Raw genomic sequence first — 26,959 nt, forward strand, 5'->3', positions numbered from 1 at the left:
AAATGTAAGACCAGTCAGGTGACTGAGCTGCAGCTGTTTTTTTAAGCCACAGAGTGTCGCTTTTGTAACACTTCCGCTCAGCTAGTTTCCATAGCAACCGACAACACAGTCGAGTGAAACCAGTTGCTTCTCAAGGTTAGACTCTTAATTACTAAATGGAGGTAGTTAGTATAATTTCACTTATGCTTGACTAATATTAATTGATTTCTTTTGTGAATGAGCAAATGTAAGCCGTTTGTTTCTTGCCTCACATTTTCAACGAGTTTTAGCTGAGAATTAAGGCAACACAAGTTCAAAACTGAAGGACCTGATAGTTGACGGCTGTGTAAAGATTAATTTCGTCTGAGAAAGCGTGTCACAGTAGATACTTCGAGTTTTTAGTAAATTAATAGCGCCAACTGTTGAGGTGGGAATGTCGTCCAGCAGCAGCACAGGAGATGTTCTCCAGCAGGTCAACCAATTGTGGTCCATGCTGGACGACCTTTGCGAGAACGACCCAGAAGCTTACCGTAGATTCATGGAGAAACAGGTGAAATCCGGCATGGAGTACAACGCACCGCCTCAGCTCGATTCGTGTATATGCGTCGACATGCTGGTAAGTCGGTCTACACTTTAGCGCCGCAGTGACTGCTCCGGCGCAAGGCAGGTGTAGCTAAATTCTTTACATTTCTTCATTACATCACGCGTACTTCTGGGTGATAAAAGCTCCAATGGCACCATGAGTTAGACAAATAAAGTAAGTGGTCAGATTGATTCCTGTACACTTTGCCCACATAATAATACCACTGGAAAGAAATAATGTTTTATTGAAAACAACACAGCAAAAATTAAAGAGTTGAAATTCCAGGGTTAAACATTTCAGGGTTGATTTCAACTCCCAATGTGTCATTTTAACACCATTGTATTTAAATTGGGTTCAGTGTTGGAGTTATTTGAAAGAGTTGATCATGTCAATGTTATCCAACTCAGTCCCGAGTTAATACCACTCAATTCTAACACTTTCTGGTGTAATGGTTAGGTGTCTGGAGTCATTTTAAATAGTTGATGGAAATCGGAGTTAATACTACTCCCAAAGTGTTGTTTTAACACTGTCTGGTGTAATGGTTAAGTGTTTGGAGTTGTTTTTAATTGTTGATTCAAATCACTCCGCCCTGGAGTTGATTTCGACTCCCAAAGTGTAATTTTTAACACCCTCTGATTTAAATGGTGTGACATCAGTGCTAACTCAACTCAGGATAGATGTAAATAAGCTCCTCCCGCGACTCACACACCTGCACTTCATTTTGAATTTGATGAGCCAACAGACCAACACGGTGCTGCGTCGCGACCAGATTTATTTTTTGTCAAACATGATGTCTACAGAGATGTTTGATGAGCATCGTCATGCTTTCAGAGTATCCACAAGTGAGGAAAGGTGTATAAATAAAATGTCTGAGCTGAAATGTTGCACACCGTTCGATGTTCAGAGCTCATACAGTGCCTCAGATGAACATCTATATATTATAGTTGATTTTATACTGCTGTAATGAAAGACTGACTGGACTGGGGAGAACATGGCCAAACGAAATGTTTCATTTATTTTAATATTTTATTTGTTTTAATAAATGTTTTATATGTGAAACTGTCATTTGTCTAATCCCTATTTTTAACTGTGGTAAAGAGTAAAACCTTTTAATTATTCAACTCTCAGAAGGAGTAAAAAAAACATTTAATTATTTAACTCTCGTAAAGAGTAAATCAATTGTATTTAACTCTGGTAAGGAGTAAAATGATTAGGTATTCAACTCTGTGAAAGAGTAAAATATTTAACTCAGAGCACAGTGTTATTTATTCTAACTCTGGTAAGGAGTAAACATTTAACCCAGAGCAGTGTTATTTGCCTAATAACGTCAACTCTGGTAAAGAGTTAAAGAAGGAACTCTTGGTGTGGTGTTGATATTGAACTATTTCCAAAGTGTTAATTTGACTCTAGAAAGTGTGGACCTATATAAAGTCTGAAAAGGAGTTGAAATTGACTCTGTGAGAATCAATTCAACACCAGGCTTTTTGCTGTGAACCACAATCTATAGTCTATATGGCGGAAAACACTCAGGTGACTTGAAGTTCCGCTCTGAGACCCCACATTTTGGCCAAATTTCAAAATTGTCCGATATGCATCTGTGATACATCATTGGAAATCTTAAAATCTCAATTTTTGGGGGGATTAAAAATTTAGAACAGGGGAGCATTTGAAAAAAAAAACAAAAAAAAACAGCAAAACCTTATCTGGAGGTGAGAGCACACGAGAGCAGAATTACAGACGCTATGACCTCAATGAGATATTATCACGTACTTACCTTGTTTCGATCCAAAAACTGCAAGTAGCATGTATCACCGAGTGTCAAGACACAGCTGTGAATGGCCACAGCTGGATTTTTTTTTAGGATTTTATGGATGAAACATGGTAATATAACAAAGGTCGCGATGCAGAAACTGCAGACATCAAGGAGCGGTCGAAATGTTCCTTTTCAAATATTTACCCTTTTAAAGTTTTTTTTTTCTTTTTTCTTTGTTTGGATCGATTATTTATCATCTAACATATCGGAGAAAATGCGACAGTAACAAAAAATACAATTAAGCGATAGTTATGAGGTAGATATCGTGACTTTATTACATACACCATTTTTTTCATTGTGACGTCATTTGTTTAAAAGTTTAAAATATGCGAGTGAATAATTTTTTAAGTCGTGTTTTTTTTTTTTTTTTTGTTTTTTTTAACGAAATATTAGACATTAATTAATGATTCTAAGCTAAAAATGACATTTTGAATAATACATATAAGAAATTACCTTTGTTTTATGGCTGGGTTGAAACAAAAGCAGTTGCGTGACGTCTGTAAAAGGGGGTTTTCAGGGTAAAACGGACAAATTGAAAATAGTTCGGGGGCGTAATGTGCCCTGAATCTGCTGTGGAAGCATATAGACATATTGTTCTATCAAACACAATAGTTGTTTTGGCTTAAAATACAGCAGTTTCTTTTAAAGAGGAGCGCAAGAGCAGAAACTGTTTTTTCAGTGTTGTCTGGTTTTCCGCCATATATATACATATCCATTTGGTGGAAAACACTCAGGTTACTTGAAGTTCCGCTCTGAGGCCCTCCAGGTTGGCCAAATTTCAAATTTGTCCGATATGCACGAGTGATACATTTCTGGAAGAAGAAAATTTTTAAACAGGAGGGCATTTATAAAAAAATATTTTTTTTTAGACAGCAAAACCCTAACGGGAGGTGAGAGCATGCGAGAGCAGAATTAAAGACGCCACGATTTTAACGAGATATTATCACGTACTTACCTTGTTTCGATAAAAACTCCATGTAGCATGTATCATCGAGTGTCAAGACACAGCTGTCAATGGCCACAGCTGGATTTTTGGGGGATTTTATGGGTGAAACATGATAATATAACAAGGGTCGTGATGCAGAAATCGCAGACATCAAGGAGTGGTTGAGATTTTCTTTTTCACATATTTACCCTTTGAAATGTTTTTTTGGGGGGGCTGTCAAAGGATTAAAATTTTTAATCGAGTTAATTACATCTTAAAAATGAATTAATCGTAATTAATCGCAATTAATCACAATTCAAACCAGCTATAAAATATGCATTATTCTTCTGTAAATTATTGTTGGAATGGAAAGATAAGACACAAGATGGATATATACATTCAACATACGATACATAAGGACTGTATTTATTCATTATAACAAGATGGCATTAACATTATTAACATTCTGTTAAAGCGATCCATGGATAGGAAGACTTGTAGTTCCTAAAAGATAAATGTTAGTACAAGTTATAGAAATTTTATATTGAAACTCCTCCTAATGTTTTCGTTTTAATAAAAATTGGTAAAATTTTGAATCAAAAAATAAACTAGTAGCCCGCCATTATTGATGTCAATAATTACTTACACAATGTTCATGGGTGCGGAAGCCTATAAAATCAATCGCACCCAAGCACCAGCAGAGGGCGGCAAAACTCCATAAAACACAATGAACAAGTGGGCATTTCACTGTACTGTCATTTAAATCTGTCTGAGCGGGGCATATGCGTTAATTGCGTCAAATATTTTAACGTGATTAATTAAAAAATTAATTACCGCCCGTTAATGCGATAATTTTGACAGCCCTAGTTTTTTTTCAAATTTTCTTTGTTTCGATCAATTATTTATCATCTAAAATATTGGGGAAAATGCGACAGTAACGAAAAAAAATACAATTAAGCGATAGTTATGAGGTAGATATCCGTGACTTTTTTTTACAGAGGCCATTTTTTTCATTGTGATGTCATTTGTTTAAAAGTTTAAAATATGCGAGTGAATAATTTTTAAAGGTTGTTGGTTTTTTTTAAGCTAAATATTAGACATCAAGTAATGATTCTAAGCTAAAAATGACAGATATTTCGAATAATAAATACGATTACTTACCTTCTTTTTATGGCTGGGTTGAAACAAAAGCGGTTGCGCGACGTCTGTAAACGGGGGTTTTCAGGGTAAAATGGACAAATTAAAACTAGTTCGGGGGCTTAAAGGGGAAATGTGAACTAAGGTTGGCCAACCATGTTTTTGAATAATATCAATGGCTAAACAATTATAAGCATATTTTCATTATTTTTTTTAACGCAACCCTTCCAGATTGTTTGTTTAACCCATAGCAACGCCCCTGACAACGAAAATGCTCTTCTTCGGCAATCTTCGGAAATCTTCGGAAATTATGTCACACCGGGAAGTGCGAGGGAAGTCCGCCATAGAACAGTATTGTTTGTTGCATTGCTTCTCGGTAAGATGCCACGGCGGTGTGTGGCGATGTTTTGTTCTCATTCAAACGCAAAGTTGTATGAGTGGCCAAAGGATGGCAGGGCACGTAAATGGACATCTTTTGTTCGCACGAAGCGAATGAATTTCACGCCATCATCGAGTAGTGTTCTCTGCTGCAAACACTTCGAAGATGCCTGCGTCCTTAACCGGTCTACTTATGATCAAGGATTTGCCAAAAAGTAAGTGTGATTTTTGGATAGATGACTGATGACTTTGTCAAAGCAAAGCCACCAACGGTTGTGGAATGTACAGTAGAAGCTAGCGACGTTAGCCGAAAGCCAACTCGTGGCAATAGTCGTGGCATAGTTGTTGTTGTGTTCGCTAGTGTTACGTCCCAAGGACGGCTCGCGAAGGGTGTAACAAAACGAGCCACACAATTTCACAAGTGGCACAAAATTTACACAACAAACTCGCAATGAATATGGTAAATGGTGTTATACTTATATAGCGCTTTTCCACCTTTCAAGGCAATATGTACAAAATGTAGATGAAGCGCGGCTTCAGGGTAAGCCCAGGCCAAAACAACAAACAAAAGGAATCTACACTTGAACCCCAACCGCTAACCAAACCCTGATCATGAAAAAGAATGAAGAAAAGACAGCCACTAACCTAGCTTCTTACACTAAAAAAAACAGGAGAAAACGGGTTGAACAGAAATGGCGACTTACCCCTTCTTGCTTCAGTGCTCTTATTTACAGTGGTGAACAAAAACGATCCAATAAATAATAAACACAAAAGACCTCACCGCAAAAGCAGGAGTGTATCAGACTAGCGATCAAATGCAAACGAGCGTGAATGGCGAGCTAACAGCTGGCGAGGAGGACCGCGGCAGAATGCTGTCAAATGTGAACGTTGACACCTCAAGTCCCGCAGTGAATCATGGGAAATGTAGTCTCGGGACAACACTGAAGTGGTGCTTTGTAATCTGTTCGCTTGTGTGAAAAAACTACATTTCCTCACGCCGTTAGACGCCACTTCCTGCCGATAGCACCAGGAAGTAGTAGTAGCTGGTAGTACGAGGCGAGGTGGAGATGAGCGACAAGCCAAACTTCGTGGTCGAATGTGGCGGCAGTGCGCTATTATTTTGTTTTCTTATTGTTTCCACAATAAAGTGAAGAAAGCCATCAACGACTCATCCAAAACGTTTTTATATTATTATTTTATATGCATGAGCGCTGCCGGATCTGCCAAAATGAACATGCAGTCTGATTATTATTTTTTTTAAACAATGTCATCAGATAGACAAAAACATAAAATTATGTGCAAACGCCTGCATCTTCAAATCATGAAAATAATAACAGCCTACAGTATATCTTACCAATCCTGTAATCTCGATGGGTTGATTATTATTTTTTTAAACAATGTCATCAGATAGACAAAAACATAAAATTATGTGCAAACGCCTGCATCTTCAAATCATGAAAATAATAACAGCCTACAGTATATTTTACCAATCCTGTAATCTCGATGGGTCTTGTCTCCATTCGATGTCAGGTAGTCTGGGCACATTGTTTGCATCCTGATTAGCGTCTGGCTAATACATGTACGATCCAACATAAAATTCCAACCTCCTCCTTTTCCTCCAACTCTTCAAAAACTTGGGTCTCCTCACTTGCGCTTGATCTATCACTTATATCGCTGTTTGAAGCATTGTTTGAAGGGCTTTGTAGGGCGGCCGTATGGAGCGCTGCCATCGCTGTTCTCGGTGTGACCTATCACTTCAGGGTTCGTCCCCTTTCAGGCTCGAACTTCGGAAACGCGATTATTTTGTCAAATATACAACATATAAATTATTTTTTCATGCTTTATTTGTTGGACAATGTTTAATTACTTTAATTGTGACCCTATTTGGCATGTTATGAAATTACTTCACATTACAGCTTTAATGCGCCATGAATCTGCTATGGCAGCATATAGACATATTGCTCTATCAAACACAACAGTTGTTTTGGCTTAAAATACAGCAGTTTCTTTTAAAGAGGAGTGCAAGAGCAGAAACTGCTTTTTCAGTATTGTCTGTGTTTTCCGCCATATACAAGTGTGGCTTCATGCGATCAATTAGACATGCAGTCATTCGCTACAAGCCTTTCATAGTAAAAATGAATCAGACGTCTTTTGCTGTCAATGGCAGCCAATTAATTAATTGAGGCTTAATTATAAGTAGAATACTGAGTGGCCTATTAAGCACAGGTGACATTAGAGTGGCCTACTTTCTTTCAATATGTATTCTATTTTTGTATTTGTTTGCTGTGCAGTTTTGTCATAGTCTCTGTTCCCACACAAGGAACCACAGGGAGGCTCGCTGTACATTAACATATGCAGTTGGAAGCGTGTGCCAGCATCCCAGGATCCTAGTAAGCCATTACCTGTGTATGCTGGAAGCCTGGAGGCACACACAGATGAAGGTCAGAGCGCTTAAGAAAAAGCTTTGCTACATTATGAAAGAAGGGAACTCTGTCTATTTTGTCTGCTTTTAGAATATAAATAAAAGAAATAATAGTGATAGTAGAAAACAAACTTTTTCCTGTCAAGAATTTGCCACAGCGAGACACTCAGATGATTTATCAAAATTTACACCGGAAGTCATCTCTCTCACCACTGTGTGCATCCATCTGTTGTGTTGCAGGTGCTTATACTGTGCTGGACATAGCCTTTAACCCTGAGGTGCTGCAGCAATCTAAGAAAGACAAGGCTGAGATGGACCAAATCTACAAACTTGCTCTCAGCTTTGCCCAGCAGCAGCACGGGCTGAAGTTGTCTCAGCAGTATAATGTTGTTAGCTTTTGCCCCAAAAATTGCCCAGAGGACTTGTGCCGCCGCCTCAGCTTCCAGCAGCAGAGACTGACTGCAGACAAGCAGTCAGATTCAGGTAGGGTAATAAGTCAGAGCCCTGACAAGCTACCGCAGGCCCTTTTTGTGTTTGAACTCATCTTTCACTTCCCACAACCATCGATAACAATCAAGACACTTTTATTTACAGCCATACAGAGCCCGGAGTCCCTCCTGCAGAAAATTAGCTCCTTGCGCTTGGAGAAAGACGACAAGGCTGATATCGTCCGTCAGCCCGCTGTGCGTAAGAAAAGCTTGATCGAGGTAATCTCCTCCACCACAAACGAGCAGCCTGAAAAGCCTGAGTACCGACTAGAGGTGAGGGCTGACGCCGAGGGATTTCCCTGCAAACTGGAGCTGACTGTGGATCTGCCCAAGATTAGCTCCATGTCGGAGTGGCAGCTCAAGATGTCCAAGGTTAGAGCTGATTACTCTTCTAGCCAATACTGACACTAGGGACTGCTTCATGACAAGGCACACTACAGTATATCATGGATTCATTCATTCATCTTCTTACCCGCTTACCCTCAGGGGGGTTGCGGATATCATGTATGCCATTAAAATGTTTTTCTGTGTAGGATGATGTACTGCTAGAGGTGGAGGACATCTACTACTTGCTCCTGGACTTTCCAAAAGCTGTCAATGAAAACAGCGCTGTTGCAATCTTTAACAAGCGGAGTCGAAAGCTTACGGTAACCGCAGATATTTTGTGACATCTCTGGACTGGAAAAACATAAAGGTAACTCCTCAGAGTGAAATATAGTAAAAATGGTATTCTGCCAGTACATCCAGTAGTTTTGATAGGGAAAGGCTAAGTAGTGGGGACAAGCTCAATACATAAACATCACTAGCTCTTTCTTGTTAAAGTCAAAATAAAGGCTGAGAGCTCCACTGAGTTTGTTGGCTGCACACAAGTGTGTTAGCTAACAGGGTTATTTCCTGATCATTGGCACAGACAGTTAAGTTGTTGACTTAACGGCAAAGCAAGGGTATCAGGGTTTGGTTATGTGTCAACCTCTGGGGCATATACAGTACAGGTCCTTATTTTCTTATGGTTGGCAGGTGCAAAAGTGGGTGCAACATGATAGCTCATGCAAACATTGGGAAAGCTGATCTACTAACTAGGAGCACTCAAGATTACATCAGCCAGTCAGTGTGATGTACATTAAAATTATTTAGCATGCGATGTATCATAACTGGCCAGTTTTGTGGATGTCTGAAGGTCGACACAAACACACTATTGTATAATAAAGCACAAAAAACAATGCATTTTGTCTCTGTACTTACTCGTCTTGGCTTAAACTATATACAGGTAGTCCCTGGGTTAAGACTTACGTGATTTTGACTTTACGATGCCGGAGTTTCCAGTATTTTTTTTATTTTTATTTATTTATTTATTTTTTAATTTTGACTTTTGTTTTGTGATGCATGCTTTTATTTTGGCGCAGGGAGCGTAGGGTAGGTAGTAGTTCCACACGCGTGTAAGAGCGCATGTACACACGAAGAAAAGCATATTTGCGCACACGAAGAAGAGCGCATTTACACACACGAGGAAGAGCCATTTGCTTCCAGCCGAGTGAGAGAGGGAAAGCGCTGCAAGCCTGCGCGCACATTTGTTGCTTGTGAAGTCTCTGCAGAGGCAACACCTGTATATAATACCTTTTGTACTTTTTATTGTGCGTTTTCAATTGTGGTCGAATACTTGATTGGAGTTGATGTGTTTTTGATTATGTGCGGACACTAACTGATGCATGCTAATCGTTTGTGTGGATTCTTATCGCTGTATCAGCAGCTAGTTATAAACACAAATTTGAGTTGCTGTTATTGAGGATGAAACTGATTGAATTTCATTTTTATTTGTTTCATTCTACAGGTGTTGAGGTCATGAGCAGCTAAATAAAGTCATCAACCACAAGGACCTCTGAAATCGTCATTTTGAAGCGTAGCTCGCTGTCTAGCTAGGATTTAGCTCCGACATCTTGGCGAAGACCGTACAATGATGGCTAATACATGTTTTTGGATAGTTATTTGGAGATTTAGGGGGTGCTTTGGGGCTCTTAAAGGGTTAATAGGAGGAGGAATGGAACTCGATCATAACCCGGGGACTACCTGTACTAAAATGTTTGTTTGCTTGTCTTTTCCTCTCAAAAATTTCCCGCAGTGAAAATAATCTATTACTTCAGCCCTATTAACTATGAGTGTCTCCACTTCTTTTACTCCATTTTACAATAGAGTGCACAACCTGCTTGAGTGGATGCACAATTAAACACCCAGTACTTGGTTCTTAATGACTCAGGCCAACATCGTAGTTTTGTGTATTTTTAATGAAGAGACCTGGAAACTTTGTCCTTTTGAGAAGTGGCTGTTCTGCATACCTAAGATGTATCCCTCATATAATACGATAGAATATGGTAAACAAATTCCCTTACAACACACAAAACCAAAACTGAAATACTGAAGGACTAACAGGACACACAAAATTGAAATACTGAAGGACGAACAGATTTCCAAAAACTAAGATGTGTTGCTGTTGCTGTGTGGGCTGAGTCACTGCCTCAAACGGCCCTCTCTATTAAGCAATTAGCAGGCATTGTTTGTTAATGGAGCGTAGGTGTAATGGCTCGAAGCTGCCGCCGCCGAGCCCCGCCATTAACGTCCATCTCCGGAATAATTGACAGCAAAATGATGCATGCGATAATTAATGTTTATTAAAACTCTGTTTGAAAGAGAAGAGTGGCAAACATCCACTATTTGGCAATCTGGAACTTGAGAAAATGGCAGTGTACATCCATTAATAATACTGTACTAAAGTTATTTATGATGTTTAATAGGGATCGTTACTACCAAATTAACAGATTCCCCATTTATGAGTGTAAACCGTGTCTACCAAGCATTACCAGGCAAGAAACATTCCCCAACTTTATCTCAGTCCATTGGTCCCGAGTGTCTTCAATCAAGTTCTGCTCCAGTGAACACAAACGAGGCTTTTTTTTTTTTTTTTTAGCTTCTATCTCCTCTCCCCATGGTCTTCCTCCACCCAAGCTACAATCTTCCCTTCCCATCCAGGAACCACTGCTCCATCCTGGAATACCTTCACAAAATAAGGAAGAAAGTAGATGTTTTGTTGTAAAAATTATTATGCACTTGAATGTTTTAAAAACAAAAGTTTTTGTACAGCCATTTAAAAAATATTTTCTTAAAAGATCTTTTCTTTTAACCCCTCCAGACCTGCATATTTTCTGCTGGGCAAAAAAAAAAAAATCTTGGCTTGGATTTTTACTCTACTCAAACACCAGATCAAAGTTTTTTAGTCAGGGATATTTCATGCTTTTATTGGTTATTTTTAAACAGGCATGAAAATGGGTAAGGGGGTAAAAAGGTGAGAAGGGTGTGGAGGAAATATGTTCCGGTACACTGTACAACTAGGGCTGTCCCAAATGACAAATTTTCTCCCGATTAGTCACCAGACAATTTTTACGATTAGTCGACTAATCTAATAACCCCCCCCCCGCCCCTTTATTTTTTATTTTTATTTTTTTTTTTTAAACTAATTTAGCAATGAAATTTTTGATGACGCTTATTAATTCACAAAAAACATTTTGGAACACTTAAATTCTTCATCAAAGTACAAATAAACACATAAATAACAACAATAAATCACAAACAATGAGGTCAAATGCTGATAGCATTAACTACTGCAAAAGAATGGAATGTAAACAGATTCAGAACACTGTCTTCGCCTTTCCAACCTGATTCAAAACAATTCTTAAAAAAATAACTACCATTAATATTATCATATACTATTATACATAATAGTATTATAATAATTATAACAATTATTCATTGCCAATCAGATTTTCATAAAGGGTGTCATTTTAAAGCTGTGTAGAATCTGAATTCTGAAGTATGTGGGATTAACTCCAGAAATCGTTATTTATATGATGAACATGACGTGCTTTATTCTAAAATGTTCACCGGAAGTATGTTCGCTAAACTGCTAACCATAAGCTTTACACTCTGCAAAAAAAGCTCTTTTTGTCATTGCATGTGGTGTCAGTAATCTTCTTTTCCCCCCATTTTTTTTTTTTTTTTAATTTGCAAATGCTGTTAACCAGCGATTTTTCATGTTTGAAGTGTTACCTTTTAACCGCAAGTTTGTGTTTTGGAGAAGACTGCCAAAGTTTTATAGCAGGCTAAAGTAGATTGTCTTTTTTCCCCATTAGCCTCAATGTAGCAATGCTAACTTTACAGTGTTTAATATAGATGTGTTTCCTTATTTTGTATGTATCAACTTTAATTGTACGGCGTGTTGATGACCAATAAACAAACATCTGTTAAAGGAACTTGAGTCTCATGTATAAGGGGCTGTACAAGACATTTTTCATTCTGGCCCTCTCACACACATACATTCCCTTTCACATACATATATATATTCACTCTCACACACATATATTCTCCTCTCACATTCATATATTTTCACTCTCACATTCATGCATTTTTACTCCCACTTTCATACATTTTTACTTTCGCATTCATACATTTTCACTCTTACATTTATACGTTTTACTTTCACATTCATTCATTTTCACTCTCATATTCATATATTTTCACTCTCACATTCATATATTTTCTCTCACATTCATACATTTTCACTCTCACATTCATACATTTTTAATTTCACTTCATTCATTTTCACTCTCATATTCATATATTTTCACTCTCATGTTCATACATTTGTACTCTAACATACATACATTTTCAATCTGTGTGTATAGGTATGTAGAAAGAAAATATATGTAAATGAGAGAAGAATATATCGGCATAAGAGTTAATATATATCTGTGTGAGGGGAGAATATATGCATGTGTGAGTGAAAGTATATACTGTATGTATGTGTGAGTGAAAGTATAGTGGAAAAAGAAGGCAACTCTGATTGGCTAGCTCTGATTGGCTGAGAAGCTGAAGCAATTCCTGTTGAGGCAGGTAAACATGGAAGAGGGGATGTAAGCACTTCAGCAAGCAGTTGGGCTATTACGAAATATTTTGTCGACCTCTGAAACAGTCACATCTTTGTCATGCTGTCTCGAGCGGCAGAGGACAGCACCCAACTTCACTCATAATAACGCGGTTGAAAGTGAGATGAGAGAAATTTTCTGACCTAGCAACTCCCAAATCCTTTTAGCAGTCCAAGCGGGAGCTAACGTGACACGTTTCCAAACTGGAGGATCGTCACGGCAGTTATTGCGATATCAGACGCACCATTTTGACAACTGGAACTCCCGGCAATGGAAACACTGCGGTCAACTGAGCCGCGTTTTGTAATTCGAAAATCATGGCTGTGACGTCATGCGCAAGAATAGTGCAGTGGTAAAAATCGGTCGTCTGTGGTTTGAACAACGTGGTTCGAATCCTGCTAGAGACCCATGTTTACTTGTATTTTTCTCAATAAAAAGTTAATGATGGCTGCCTGACTAATTAAGACAATATTGTAAAATCAAGCATGCACTTTCTATAATTGTGTCTTGTATTTTGACAGATCATATTCCATTTGTGCTATGATTTACAGCAACAAATAGAAAATGTGTAGCTGTCTGAATGATAAAAATATGTTCCATAAACAGCAGAGTTCTATGAATGTGCACTGACAAAAAAAGGTCACTAGACCAATTTGCTATTCAAGTGAAAATGTAGTCAAAAAAATAAATGAATAAATAGAGCTAAATTGGCAAACTAAGAGGTGTGCGCCAACCTAAAAGAAGAGTACTACTACCCTGCACTGATTTTGGGTCAAAAAGCCAAATGTCTAGGAGCTATTGAAGTTTGAAGTTACTAAATACATTTTAAAAATCATAAAAAATTATGAATAGATAAATTGGAAAACTTAAGAGGTGTGCCTTGATCTCAAAGTAAAGTACTTCAAACCTGCACTGGTTTGGGGTCAAAAGGTCAAAAGACCCCACAGGTACTGAAGTTTGAAGCTAGTCAATATGTCATATGTGTGTGTGAGAGTTAAAATATATGTCGTGAGAGGAGAGAAGATGTGTGCGTGTGAGTGAAACTATGTGTAAATGTGAGAGGAGAATGTATGTATGAGTGAAATTTATATGTATATGAGAGGAGAATGTATGGATGTGAGAGGAGAATATATGTGTGTGTGAGAGAGTGAATATATATGTAAGTGGGAGGAGAATGTATGGATGTGAGAGGAGAATATATGTGTGTGTGTGTGTGTGTGAGAGAGTGAATATATATGTATGTGAGAAGAGAATGTATGCATGTGAGAGGAGAATAAATGTGTGTGAGAGTGAATATATATGTATGTATGTGAGAGGAGAATGTATGGATGTAAGAGGAGAATGTATGGATGTGAGAGGAGAATGTATGAATGAGATTGAAAATGTATGAGTGTGAGAGTGAATATATATGTATGTGAGAGGAGTATGTATGTGTGAGAGAGGGCCAGAATGAAAAATGTCTTGTACGGCCCCTCATACAACAGTGTACCCTCTCACTCGGGTTGGTTTTTTGGCTTTGTGCAGCCTTCCCTATTTGCATACCAAGCGTCTGACATTAAAAACACCCCCCCACATCCCTTAAAATTGTTCTCCTCGGATCTACGCAATTCACGTAGGTCTTCCCTTTTTTACTTCAAAACGGCGAATTTCGCTGAAAGGTGAGTGATTTTCATGCCTGTTCAAAGTTAATGTGTTTTTGATAAGAAATGAGCACTTATGTTTGCCTTTTTGAAGTTGCGTTTTGTCTCAGCCATTTTCAAAGAGCCAAAAATAGCAAAGAGGCCGTGTTAAACCTCATGATTTGATTTCGATGGGTAAAGTTTCATCCAATCACCTCCCAGGAATGGAAATAGCAACTAAATACAGTGTATTTATTGGTTTAGAGACACGAACGCGCCATGTCCTTAAGCAGCATGGTGAAGCCTGAAAGGGTTAAATTAAAGTGTAATAAACTGTAGAAAAAGACAGTAAATAACTTCCTGAATACACTTGTATAAATCTAGAAACAAAAGACGAAGTCTCAGTATTATCAACTTCAAATGGAATAAAGCAGGCCACGCTATTATTAGTTCGTCAGGCTCTTTATATTAGGCAATATAATTTCCCTCCTACCTCCTCTTTCACAGTGCCAAACTCTGGATCCAGAGCTTTGAAGTGGTATCTGAAGCTGCCTTGTCGGTCCACGGCAGCCTTGAAGTCTCGCAGCGTCACCTCACCCAACCTGGGAGAATATGCCACCAGACAATACACATCTATTGTTTAATTGATCCAGAGTGTAGAATATCTTTGAAATAGAATGCTTAGCTGTAGGCAACCACAATGTATTTTACCAGAGTAGATTAGCATTGCAGTGGTATGAGTATCTGAACCTTTTGGAATTTTTGTCATTTCTGCATAAAATCACCATCAAATGTGATGTAATCTTTGTCAAAATCACACAGATAAAAAACAGTGTCTGCTTTAACAAAAACCACCCAAGCATTTATAGGTTTTCATATTTTAATGAGGATAGTATGCAAACAATGACAGAAGGGGGGAAAAGTAAGTAAGTAAACCATCACATTTGATATTTTGTGCCCCCCCAATGCAGCAATAACTTCAACCAGGCGCTTCCTGTAGCTACAGAGCAGTCTGGCACATCCATCAGGACTAATCTTGGCCCATTTCTCTCTACAAAACTGCTGTAGTTAAGTCAGATTCCTGGGATGTCTGGCATGAATCACTGTCTTTAGGTTATGTCACAGCATCTCAATAGGGCTCAAGTCTGGACTTTGACTTGGCCACTCCAGAACGTGTATTTTGTTCTTCTGAAACCATTCTGAAGTTGATTTACTTCTGTGTTTTGGCTCATTGTCTTGTTGCAGCATCCATCCTCTTTTTAGCTTCAACTGTCTGACAGACGGCCTCAGGTTTTCCTGCAAAACATGCTGATAAACGTTTGAATTCATTCTTCCATTAATGATTGCAAGTTGTCCAGGTCCTGAGGTAGCAACACAGTCCGAAATCATGATGCTCCCTCCACCATGCTTAACAGTGGGGATGAGGTGTTAATGTTGCTCAGCTGTTTCATTTTTTCTCCACGCATAATGTTGTGTGTTACTCCCAAACAATTCAACTTTGGTTTCATCAGTCCACAAAATATTTTGCCAGAACTTCTGTGGAGTGTCCAAGTGCCTTTTTGCAAACATTAAATGAGCAACAATTTTTATTTTTAGACAGCAGTGGCTTCCTCCATGGAGTCCTCCCATGAACAACATTATTGGCAATAGTTTTACATATACAGTAGTTGATGTGTGCACAGATATATTGGACTGTGCCAGTGATTTCTGTGAGTCTTTAGCAGAAACTCTAGGGTTCTTTTTTACCTCTCTGAGTATTTTGTGCTGAACTCTTGGCGTCATCTTTAATGGACGGCCACTCCTTGGGAGAGAAACAACAGTGTCAAACTCTCTCCGTTTGTTGACAACTTCTCTGACTGTCGATTGATGAACATCCAGGCTTTTAGAGATGGTTTTGTATCCTTTCCCAGCTTTATACAAATCAACAATCTTTGATCGCAGGTCTTCAGACAGCTCTTTTGACCGAGCCATGTTGTACATCAGACAATGCTTCTCATCAAGACAATTATTACCACGTCTGTGTTTTATAGTGGGCAGGGCAGCTTTAAACCACTCGTCAGTGATTGGGCACACACCGGACTTAAATTGTTTGGTAAAAATTGGTTTCAATTCCTCTTTAAGTCTCCTTAGGCAGAGGGTTCACCTACTTATTTTCCCCCTTCTGTCATTGTTTGCATGCTATCCTCATAAAATATGAAAACCTATAATGTTTGGGTGGTTTTAGTCAAAGCAGACACTTTTTATATCTATGTGAATTTGAAAAAGATCAGATCACATTTGATGGTGATTTTATGCAGAAATGTGAGAAATTCCAAAAGATTCAGATACTTTTTTAATACCACTGTATTTGTAATGTCCCCTCATTCATTTTTTATGGTGCTTGACCTCATTAATGCTAGGATTTATCCAGCCGGTAAAAGTATATGTAAATTGCAATGGAAACCCATCTTATAAGGTGGAAAAGATATTTTGTCAGTATACCTCAATGGATATCCCTAAAGCCAACATCAAAGCATTAGCCTGTGTTTTGCTTTTCTTCTTCTAAGGATTCTTTGGTTCGGTGTGAATGATCAAATAAATTCAAAAAATCCTTTAAAAAAATGCCTGTACAGTCAAAGGTTTTACAGACGCACCCTTAGAAACCCACGCAAGCACAAGAGAGAACATACAAACTCCACACAGCAGGCCGCCCTAGCTGAGATATGATCACCGTTACCTTAAATTGTCAAGCAGATATCCTAACCATTAGTCCAACATGCTGCCGAATATACGTATTTGTGATGGGAAGATCATATATCCAGTAACATTGTTGACATTCATGGTGGCTCATGTTGACATAAAAAATTGTTGCAGCACTTTTTGCAACTAAAACTTCTCGTGTTTGATAAATAGCAAGTGACCCGCAAATGCCCCAAAATTACCCCAAAATACTCCAATAACTAGTGTGTCAGCGCCGCCCCACGTTCCGCTCCCACCTCTGACCGGGACGCGAAACCGCACACCACGATGCTTCCACTCGGCAGGTAGGGACGTTAACCACTGCGCCAATAGAGCTCCAGCCAACGGCACAGCTGTCAGTGTCCGTACATCAAGGAATCGAAAGGGAAGTTTCCACACTCCGCTACGGACCTACGTGTACCCGTTACACTCATCCCCCGAAACCTTCCCTGCCAATTCGTGTCACAGCACCATTGTAACAGCACCACCCGGCGTTCCGCTCCCACCTCTGACCAGGCCGGGACGCGAACCCACAAGCCACGACGCTTCCACTCGGCAGGTAGGGACGTTAACCACTGCGCCAATAAAGCTCGAGCCAACGGTTCAGTCGTCAGCGTCCCTACTTGAAGGCATCGGACGGAAGGTTTTCCATGCACCGCGTCACACACGCGGACCTGCGTGTACCCGTCACACTAATAACAACCCGAAGTGACCTGGATGTACCCCAAAATCAACAGAAAGTCACCTGCTATCAATTGGAAGAGAGTAGACACCCATAAATTCCCCAAAAGCAACAGGAAGTAAACTGATATTAATTGGAAGAGACCCATAAATTCGCCAAAAGCAACAGGAAGTGATCTGCTAGAGTTTAGCGAACAGCAGAACAGAGCATCACAACATGATTACTCCATAAAAATTACATCTTCTAGTTTGATTGATACCATTCTAAAAATGTAACCTAAAATATGCTCACCTTTTGGGTATGTTGACGAGGAAGGGTGTGAGGGAGCGATCGGTAAAGTAAAGCACTTTTGTGGATACGGCGCCATCCAAACCTGGGCTACTGTGAGAATGTGCAATTTCTGCACGTAACACAAAAATGAACAAGAAGAAAAGCCTTTTAAAGATATCTGACAGCCAATATTATCCTTCACAGCAGAGTGATTAAACAGAAAGCGCGACTTAAGATGGATGACTCGTTTTAGTGCGCCTCACTTGAGCTCGGTGGCCATGAGTCTCGGTCTGAAGAGTTGGCTCTCCGGCAAGGCGATTTAAATTCTTCCTGAAAGAATACAGAGATCCAGGGAAGAAAATATTCGTTAAAAATATTTACATGAATGCAGCAAACACACAAACTGTATATCACACTGGCATGTCTGCAAATTTCAACCGCCACTGATAAAATCATGGAGTTGCATGATTGTGCTGCATTTTCATGGCGACTGTGAGAATACAAAAGGCACTTTTTGTGATATTGACCCTCCCAGTCACAAACATACCGCTCTGTTCTGCCGTCGGTGAGTATCTGATGAATGCAGACGGTCCATGAGGCTTGACACGCCCTGCTCTAGGGTGTCCAGCGTGTGGTGTTGGGGGTCATGACCGGAGAAGTTGTCTCTCAAACTACGCAAGGCCTCCCTCACCAGTTGCAGTTCTTCACCCTGTGACATCAAACGATGACTGATCAGTTATAGGCATCATAATGGGAAGGTATGGGGGAAAGATCTCATGTACTTACGGGTGCACTATGCTGAAATGCAGGAGGAGAGCTGCTGTAACCACCTTCACTTCTGAATGACTACCACAAAGAAAGTGTTACAGCTGAAATTATAACATTTAAACAAACTATTTAAAATGTACAATTTTTAAATCATTTACCCGGTTGTGGCTCACATCATGTGTTTTGTGCTGAGCATCATCATGCTTTTGCTGCAGCAGCATTCTGTCCTTCCTCCCAAGTTGCTGCTATGGCAACGGTAAAAGAAAAAGACATGCGTCTGCATATGCAAAACACACCTTGGGATTGCATTAGCAGGTCATTGTTAGGACACCATACCTCATATTCGCCGAGCAATTTGTTGCGTTCGCTCAGCTTGTCTTTAAGCACTGCCTGCAAAGTACATGAAGTACATCAACTCTTAATGTATTTCAACCTGGTGAAATCATTCTAAAGCTCGCCACTACTCTCACATTTTCTCCTTCAAGCTGATCTTTGGCCATGTTGCTTCTCAGTAGCTCCTGCTTTAGCTGCAGCACGGCATCCTCCTGCACGGACAGCCGCTGCTGCAGGGCATCCTAATGAGCGAGAGGTCGAACACAAGGAGATCAGCATACAGATAGAAAAAAAATCTAAATGCATCAAAGAGTACAGCCACTTCAAAAGGTAGTCTCTCTGTAACTTATGACCAACATTTTATTGATTGTCAACATGATGTGAGTGACCAGATCAATGTCCTTGTTGTACAGTATATGCAAGGGAATTATCAGCAAAAGGTTCTGTTTTCGTAAGCGACGTGGCCAGTTGGTAGATTTTAAAAATATAATGAATATGATAATAACAATAATCCATTCAATGAATTGATTTTGATAATGATTTGGAGCAAACCTGTGGCACGGGGGCCAGATCCGGCCTGGCACATCATTTTGTGTGGCCCAGTGAAAGTAAATAATGTGCAGTTACGTCATGCTTGTTGCTAAAGTAAAATATATATATAACATTTCTGTTGTCCTTAAAGAAAGATACGGGGCTCCAGAAATCAGAGTATTTACTGTTTTTTTCTCATTTTCCAAAATCAATTATTATTATTTTTTATTAAAGTAAGGAGAACAGTTAATTGTTTCCCTTTTTTTCTAAGAAAATGTTTACTGTTATTTTCCCCTTTTTTGTTTGTTAAATTATATATATATACAGTGGGGTAAATAAGTCTTTAGTCAACCACCAATGGTACAAGTTATCCTACTTGAAAAGATTAGAGAGGCCTGTAATTGTCAACATCGGTAAACCTAAACCATGACAGACAAAATGTGGAAAAAAAACCAGAAAATCACATTGTTTGATTTTTAAAGAATTTATTCCCAAATTAGAGTGGAAAATAAGTATTTGGTCACCTACAAACAAGCAAGATTTCTGGCTGTCAAAGAGGTCTAACTTCTAACGAGGTCTAACGAGGCTCCACTCGTTACCTGTATGAATGGCACCTGTTTTAACTCATTATCGGTATAAAAGACACCTGTCCACAACCTCAGTAGGTCACACTCCAAACTCCACTATGGCCAAGACCAAAAAGCTGTCGAAGGACACTAGAGACAAAATTGTAGACCTGCACCAGGCTGGGAAGACTGAATCTGCAATTTCAAGGTCCTGGAGTGGCCTAGCCAGTCTCCAGATTTCAACCCCATAGAAAATCTGTGGCGGGAGATGAAAGTCCACGTTGCCCAATGACAGTCCCATAACATCACTGCTCTAGAGGAGATCTGCATGGAGGAATGGGCCAAAATACCTGCAACAGTGTGTGAAAAGCTTGTGAATAGTTACACAAAACGTTTGGCCTCCGTTATTGCCAACAAAGAGTACATAACAAAGTACTGAGATGAACTTTTGGTATTGACTAGGGTTGTTCCAATCATGTTTTTTTGCTCCCGATCGTTTTAGTTTGAGTAACTGCCGGTCCCGATATTTCCCGATCCGATTGCTTTTTTTTTTGCTCCCGATTCAATTCCAATCATTTCCGATAATTTTTCCCGATCATATACATTTTGGCAATGCATTAAGAAAAAAAATGAATAAAACTCGGACGAATATATACAAAACCAAAATACCAAATACCAGCAACAGTTTGTGAAAAGCTTGTGAAGAGTTACAGAAAACGTTTGGCCTCCGTTATTGCCAATTAAGGGTACATAACAAAGTATTGAGATGATTTATTGGTATTGACCAAATACTTATTTTCCACCATGATTTGCAAATAAATTCTTTAAAAATCAAACAATGTGATTTTCTGGGTTTTTCTCCCACATTCTGTCTCTCATGGTTGAGGTTTACCCATGTTGACATTTACAGGCCTCTCTAATATTTTCAAGTGGGGGAACTTCCACAATTAGTGGTTGACTAAATACTTATTTGCCCCACTGTATATATAATAATTAAAAAAAAAATAAAAAAGTTGTTTTGTTTCTCTTTTTTAAAATAAAAAAAACAAAAATCAAAAACATTAACGAGAGAAAATCTGCATTCCTTTTTGTTGTTTTGCTGTTAAAAATACAACTAAATATGAATGAAAAAGACAGCAAACATGCTAGGAAGAGGCTCAAAAGGAGGACTTTGAGGTCAACCATGTCTCTAAACTTTTCATCAAATATCAAAAGAATTGCCGATTCATTTGAAAATTAATTAGTTGTTGATTAGTCATTGTTTATTGGTTGCAACCCTAATTTCACTGGCAATGACGGTGCTAGAGGCCCAGTCCATTTTGACTGGGGGGGCTAGCAGCACTCGAATTAGCTGAACTACGATTTGGCCCTTGACAAAGTCATGAGTCTGAAATCCCTGATTTAGAGGATTTGACACACACCGTTTAAATATTTATGACTTAAATATATGATATCCAGCTCACATTGTCTGCCTGCGTCTTGATCACAGGCTCACCAAAATCCCCTTAGACCAATGGTTTACCCCGCATTGAAACTTAGACCACCTCATGCCTTACGCGAAAATCCACCTAAGCTGTGTTTTATGCCGGCGCTCACCTGCTTTGCCTCCGAAAACAAGGCCCTATGTGTGCATGATAGTGAGTGGATGGCTGTGTAATATCTACATGAGTCAAGCAGTAGTCTGCATGTAAATGGATGGACAGATATTACCATTAAATGCATATGTGGATGAACAGGTAGGTGTTTAAATTATGTATGTGAGTGAATGGACAGATCAAGGTTAACGTGTGGATGAGAATGGCATATACACTGTACATTCATCAGCTTGAATGTGAATGGAAAGACACATAAAATTATGTAACAAATGTTTTAATTTTAAACTTGTGCGCAATGTACCAGTGATCTTGAGGGGTCAAAAAAGGTGTGTTTCTAGCAAAAAGGTCATTTGGTTATGGATTATATGCTCAACTTTAATCACCTTTCCAAAGCTTAAAAGGTTTATTTACCTTGATTGCCTGAATGTGGCGAACCTCTTGTTTGTGTCTAAGGAGTTCCCGCTAGGAGTTAGACAAATGAAGTGAGACGTTTTGAGAAAAAAAAGGGCAGCCAAAAAGTTCATTAGATTCACTTTGCGTACCTTAAGATCAAGTGCCTCCTCCATGCTTTGGTCCAGCCGGCTGCGTGTGAGAACCTTCAGGGGGGGACACAGTAGGAGCATCCTAATTAGCCAATGTCAAAGCTACAATAGGGTGAGTCTGACAGTGGGGAGGCGGGCGAGATCAGTGAAACTCATTTGCACTTTCCAAAGGAGAGCAATGGCGGAAGAACATCCACATCCACACAAAGTGGCTAGTGTGTTGCAGTCGTGGCTGCTGCCGCATTTTCACTAGTAACCGGACACGAGCAGGATACAGGGATACAGTACCAGCTGTTGCTCGCTATTAGCCCGGTTATCCCCGAAGCATACGGATCCACCCTGGTCGTCCTCTGGAAGCGAACCATTGAGTAGCAAAGCCTAGGAACAAACACATGCATTTAGAGTCATTCATTTCAAATAGCTATTTGTTTTTTATATCACTTGTCAGGGTCAAAGGAAAAGGTGGTGTTCATTCTTGATGGGTCATCAGCTAAACAGAGAGCCAGAGACAAAAATTCTCACCAATCAACAATTATGAGTTTTCAAAGAAAATTGAGGTTAAAGATAGGTTGACTAGCCCATGTGACCAACAGGTAAATGCTGCTTTTGAATGTGGTAGTAATGTAATGAGCTTAAGACACATATGGTTGATAAAAATTAAGGGAAGTCATATTTTTATTAAATTATTGTATTTTGTTATTATATATATTTTTTATTATAATTTTGGGACAAATAGCCAAATGACATTTACTCTACATTACGTATTAGCAACGTAGATGTGATCAGGTTGAAAAGTTCTACATTTGCAAGTGTTAAGTGCAAATGAGAGAAGACTGTCATTCAGCATTACTTAAAAATATGTTATACACACAGGTTCATCTAAACGTAATTCTCATACATATCTAATCTATAAAACTATTTCTAAGAGCTCAATTCAAAAAATGAAACTCATTAGAGCAAAAAAAAAAAAAAAAAAACAATTACCATTTTAGGAAATTAGAATATTAATTAAAAAATAATCAAGCCAATATTTAATGTAAATCTAGACAGATAATTGCTATTAAAAAAAAAATGTAATATTCAATGGTTTTAATTGTTCTGTTTCTATAGCGCAGGGGTCGGCAACCCAAAATGTTGAAAGAGCCATACTGGACCTAAAAAACAAATATAAAATATGTCTGAAGCCGCACAAAATGAAAAGCCCAATATAAGCATTATAATTAAGGCAACACATGCTGTATATATCTATATTAGCTATAGTAACCATAGGCGGAGTTTGACTTTTGTGGCAGCGGGGGGCAAAAATGTTGAAAATTAACTTACAAGATATATGCTCGGATAGTAGCTTAGCCCATGCTCGTATCATAGACTTCATAATGATATTGACGGGACACTGGGTGAGGGCCAATTAATAGGGGGCCTACATTGTTGCCATGGCCGTCAAATCTGACCGAGTGGAATCACAGACAAAGAGCTGTTATCTGTTGAAAATTCTTGTGAATAAATGCTTAAATTCTTTATAGATATGGACGTAAGTCATTCTCGATTCTTGGTTAAAAGAAAAAAAAAGTGCAGTTAGTATTTATTTTACATAAATATGTGAAAGTGCGATGCTAGTCTGTCAGTCAATGTGGCGGCCGTCATATGTAAACAGAGCTTTTCCGGTGAAAATTCTTGTGTATAAATGCTTAAATCGCTGAATTCTTTATAGATATGGACGTAAAACAGTCTCAATTCTTGACGTACGGTTAGCATTTATTTTATGTAAATATGTCGAAGTACGATTCTAGTCTGTCAGTCAATGTGGCGGGCACCATATGTAGACATTGTTTTTCCGGAGAAAATTCTTGTGAATAAATGCCAAAATGCCTGAATTCTTTATAGATATGGACGTAAAACAGTCTCGATTCTTGGTCAAAAGATAAAAAAAAAACCTTGCAGTTAGCCTTTATTTTAGGTAAATATGTCGAAGTAAGATGCTAGTCTGTCAGTCAATGTGGTGGCCGCCATATGTAAAGGGAGCTTTTCCGGTGAAACTTCTCGTGAATAAATGCTTCAATCCCTAAATTCTTGATAGATATGGACGTAAAACAGTCTCGATTCTTGGTTAAAAGCAAAAAAACAAAAACAAAAGAAAACAAAACAAAATGGGCAGTTAGCAGTTATTTTACGTAAATATTGCGAACTACGATGCTAGTCTGTCAGTCATTGTGGCGGCCGCTATATGTAAACAGAGCTTTTCCGGTGAAAATTCTTGTCAATAAATGCTTAAATCCCTGAATGTTTTATAGATATGGATGTAAAACAGTCTTGATTCTTGGTTAAAAGCAAAAAACATGTGCAGTTAGCATTTACTTTACTTAAATATGTCGAAGTATGATTCTAGTCTGTCACTCAATGTGGCAGTCGCCTTATATAAGCATAGCTTTTCCGGTGAAAATTCTTGTGAATGAATGCTTAAATCCCTGAATTCTTTATAGATATAGATGTAAAACAGGCTCGATTCTTGGTTAAAAGCAAAAAACATGTGCAGTTAGCATTTATTTTACGAAAATATGTCGAAGTATGATGCTAGTCTGTTAGACAATGTGGCTCAGCCTTATAACAAAGAGCTGAAAATTCTTGTGAAAAAAACGAAAAATATGATAATTACCTTGAATCCTCAAAAAAAAATCACTCCTGAAAAGATCCTTCCTATTTGTATGCGGTACAGCTTTCGTACTTTTTCAACATAAATCCGGCGTCAGATCGCTGCATGTGTCGCTGCGACCGACTGCGAATAACTGAAGCGGTTTGTGTGATGGCCCCCTACCTGAAGGCGTGGCGCAGTGACGGTCAAATCTGACACTTCAATATCATTATGAAGCCTATGCTCGAACATACCAGTACAGGCATCCCAGCTGTGTGCATGTGCGTGCATTTTTCTGTCTTACCTAGTGGTGAAGTAGACGCCACATCCTTTTTTTGACTTAATATTCCATCCAGGAATATATATATATTAATACGTTGAAAATGAGCTTTTTTTGTTGTACAATTAACATCTTTAGTGAGGCAAACTGAAACTCCACTCACCATTGAGCAGTGCTCTCTGGCGTTTCATGGTCCACATCTTCAATCCTTGGTTCTTGCTCAGTAGTTTTTGTCACTTTTGAAAGTTTAAGTTTGAAAAAATTACATATATCCATCTTGCCTCTTCTGGTGTTTTTTTTTTTTTTTTTTTTTTTTTTTTTTTTGGCTAGGCAAAGCAAGTGACCGTCTCTAAGGTGCTAGTCACATGATCTGTTTGAAAAATAATTTTGACCCATAATAGAAATATATTTTATGTTCATTTTATTAATTTTTATTGTTTGTTTTATTGCTTTACAAATCTTATAGACAGAATTTTACCAGCAGTCTTAATTTTAAATTCATATATTGGAAAGTCAATTACATGCAATGACATTTTCGGCCACCAGGGGGACTGTGCCCCCCTTAATCTCCGCGGATGATATTAACAACTATCAAAATCACTAATTTGGCTACAAATACATAATAACCCGTCATGATTGAATGTTTATTTTCCCTGCAGTGCATCCAATGGAGAATGACGTTGTGACATTCTGCTGCAGGACAGATTTTGTTTTTTATGGAGCCGGCTGTGGGAGCGTTCCAGACGTCACACCTACAGCTAATTCCAGCTCATCAACAGTAGTCTATAAACGCAGGCGATCCACGGGTGCCAAGATATTGACTTGCTGGTCGCCATTTGACACCCGTTAATCTCTTGTCTCGTACACGCTAGCTTGTTTTGAGATCCTCTACCTTGTGCAGGTATTTGAGTGTGTTTATTTTTTGTTGTCTTATTGACTCTCTGCTCACCGCTTAGGTTAGTGTTATTTGATCCCTGTTGACCTATTGTCACGGACCCATTTTGTTATTCCTTTTTTTCTACGATCGCGTGTATTTTAGTTGTCTTTAATAAGCCATTGAACGCATCCCTTGTTTGTTGTCTGCTTTAAATTCGAAATTTGTTTCTGCATTTGCGGACCCTAACAGACGCACCACCTGACTATTTTGTTGTATGATACCGCCTCAAGTTTAACTTGATTACAATATTAATATTCTGGGTTACCCACCTTTAAAGCGCTGCTAAGAAATCTGATGTATAAGTTCATGTGTTGATTAAATAAGTCAGAAAATAGTATTTTAATGAAAATAACGGATCCTAAAAATAGTTATAGATGTAGGTCAAGCATGTGGCACCATTGGAATAAAAGCCTGTTTGTTGTGCACAGATAGTTTGTGCCTTTTTCATGTTTTTGCTTTTTCAGTTTCTGTTTCTGTGTTTTCTTATGTCATTTTTCTGTTGATTTGTGTGATATGGACACCCCGTGTGACTCCTGAATAAAGATCATATATATATTAATGATTTAGAAGCATGTTTATGTCACGTTTATCCTCCTATAGAAACAATATTAAAACTTGCGTCTCTAGAGCCGCTGGCTGCTGACCCCCACTATAGTGTGTCTGTTATGTATTACTAAAACTATAATTTGAGACAATGAAGGTACTTTTTTGTTTGTTTTGTGTTTACACAACTGTAATCTATTCAAATGCAGCTGCAGATTTATGTATATAACAGTGTATTTATATACGAACAT

General features: G+C 38.6%; 2 protein-coding genes across 6 annotated transcripts in view; one reads left to right on the top strand and one right to left on the bottom strand.

Moving 5' to 3' along the window:
* Positions 1-27: 27 nt before the first annotated feature.
* pih1d2 (PIH1 domain containing 2) lies at positions 28-26,512 on the top strand. 2 transcript variants are annotated; one of them, XM_057839212.1, is made up of 6 exons: positions 28-595; positions 7,136-7,256; positions 7,478-7,720; positions 7,832-8,097; positions 8,259-8,419; positions 25,888-26,512. In XM_057839212.1, exons 1-5 carry the CDS (start codon positions 413-415, stop codon positions 8,391-8,393), a joined length of 948 nt encoding a protein of 315 aa, XP_057695195.1. In that variant the 5' UTR covers positions 28-412; the 3' UTR covers positions 8,394-8,419; positions 25,888-26,512. The 2 variants fall into 2 exon arrangements, with proteins under 2 accessions (XP_057695195.1, XP_057695194.1); XM_057839211.1 differs by lacking the exon at positions 25,888-26,512 and having other exon boundaries at positions 85-595; positions 8,259-12,115.
* Positions 7,601-26,959, bottom strand: part of dixdc1a (DIX domain containing 1a) — a 30,495-nt gene continuing 11,136 nt past the window's right edge. The window contains exons 4-15 of one of the 4 annotated variants that reach the window (XM_057839210.1): positions 22,608-22,697; positions 22,320-22,373; positions 22,189-22,239; positions 19,223-19,327; positions 19,089-19,142; positions 18,911-18,994; positions 18,771-18,782; positions 18,532-18,693; positions 18,248-18,314; positions 18,006-18,114; positions 14,808-14,916; positions 7,601-10,771 (exon numbers count right to left, since the gene is read on the bottom strand). In XM_057839210.1, the coding sequence (XP_057695193.1) occupies positions 10,688-10,771; positions 14,808-14,916; positions 18,006-18,114; positions 18,248-18,314; positions 18,532-18,693; positions 18,771-18,782; positions 18,911-18,994; positions 19,089-19,142; positions 19,223-19,327; positions 22,189-22,239; positions 22,320-22,373; positions 22,608-22,697 (981 nt within the window). In that variant the 3' untranslated portion in view covers positions 7,601-10,687. Of the gene's footprint in view, positions 10,772-14,807; positions 14,917-18,005; positions 18,115-18,247; positions 18,315-18,531; positions 18,694-18,770; positions 18,831-18,910; positions 18,998-19,088; positions 19,143-19,222; positions 19,328-22,188; positions 22,240-22,319; positions 22,374-22,607; positions 22,698-26,959 lie in introns of all 4 variants that reach the window. The other 3 variants (XM_057839209.1, XM_057839208.1, XM_057839207.1) reach the window with 3 other exon arrangements.

The sequence above is a fragment of the Corythoichthys intestinalis genome, chromosome 6 (assembly GCF_030265065.1).
Source record: "Corythoichthys intestinalis isolate RoL2023-P3 chromosome 6, ASM3026506v1, whole genome shotgun sequence".
In the NCBI taxonomy this organism is placed as follows: domain Eukaryota; kingdom Metazoa; phylum Chordata; class Actinopteri; order Syngnathiformes; family Syngnathidae; genus Corythoichthys; species Corythoichthys intestinalis.

What these genes read in the sequence shown, in the direction of transcription:
- pih1d2 (XM_057839212.1), top strand. Translation starts at nt 413, where the DNA reads ATGTCGTCCAGCAGCAGCACAGGAGATGTTCTCCAGCAGGTCAACCAA. An exon ending in AGACAAGCAGTCAGATTCAG is followed by an intron (nt 7,721 to 7,831) that starts GTAGGGTAATAA and finishes TTTTATTTACAG; the next exon opens with CCATACAGAGCCCGGAGTCC. An exon ending in GGCAGCTCAAGATGTCCAAG is followed by an intron (nt 8,098 to 8,258) that starts GTTAGAGCTGAT and finishes TTTTCTGTGTAG; the next exon opens with GATGATGTACTGCTAGAGGT.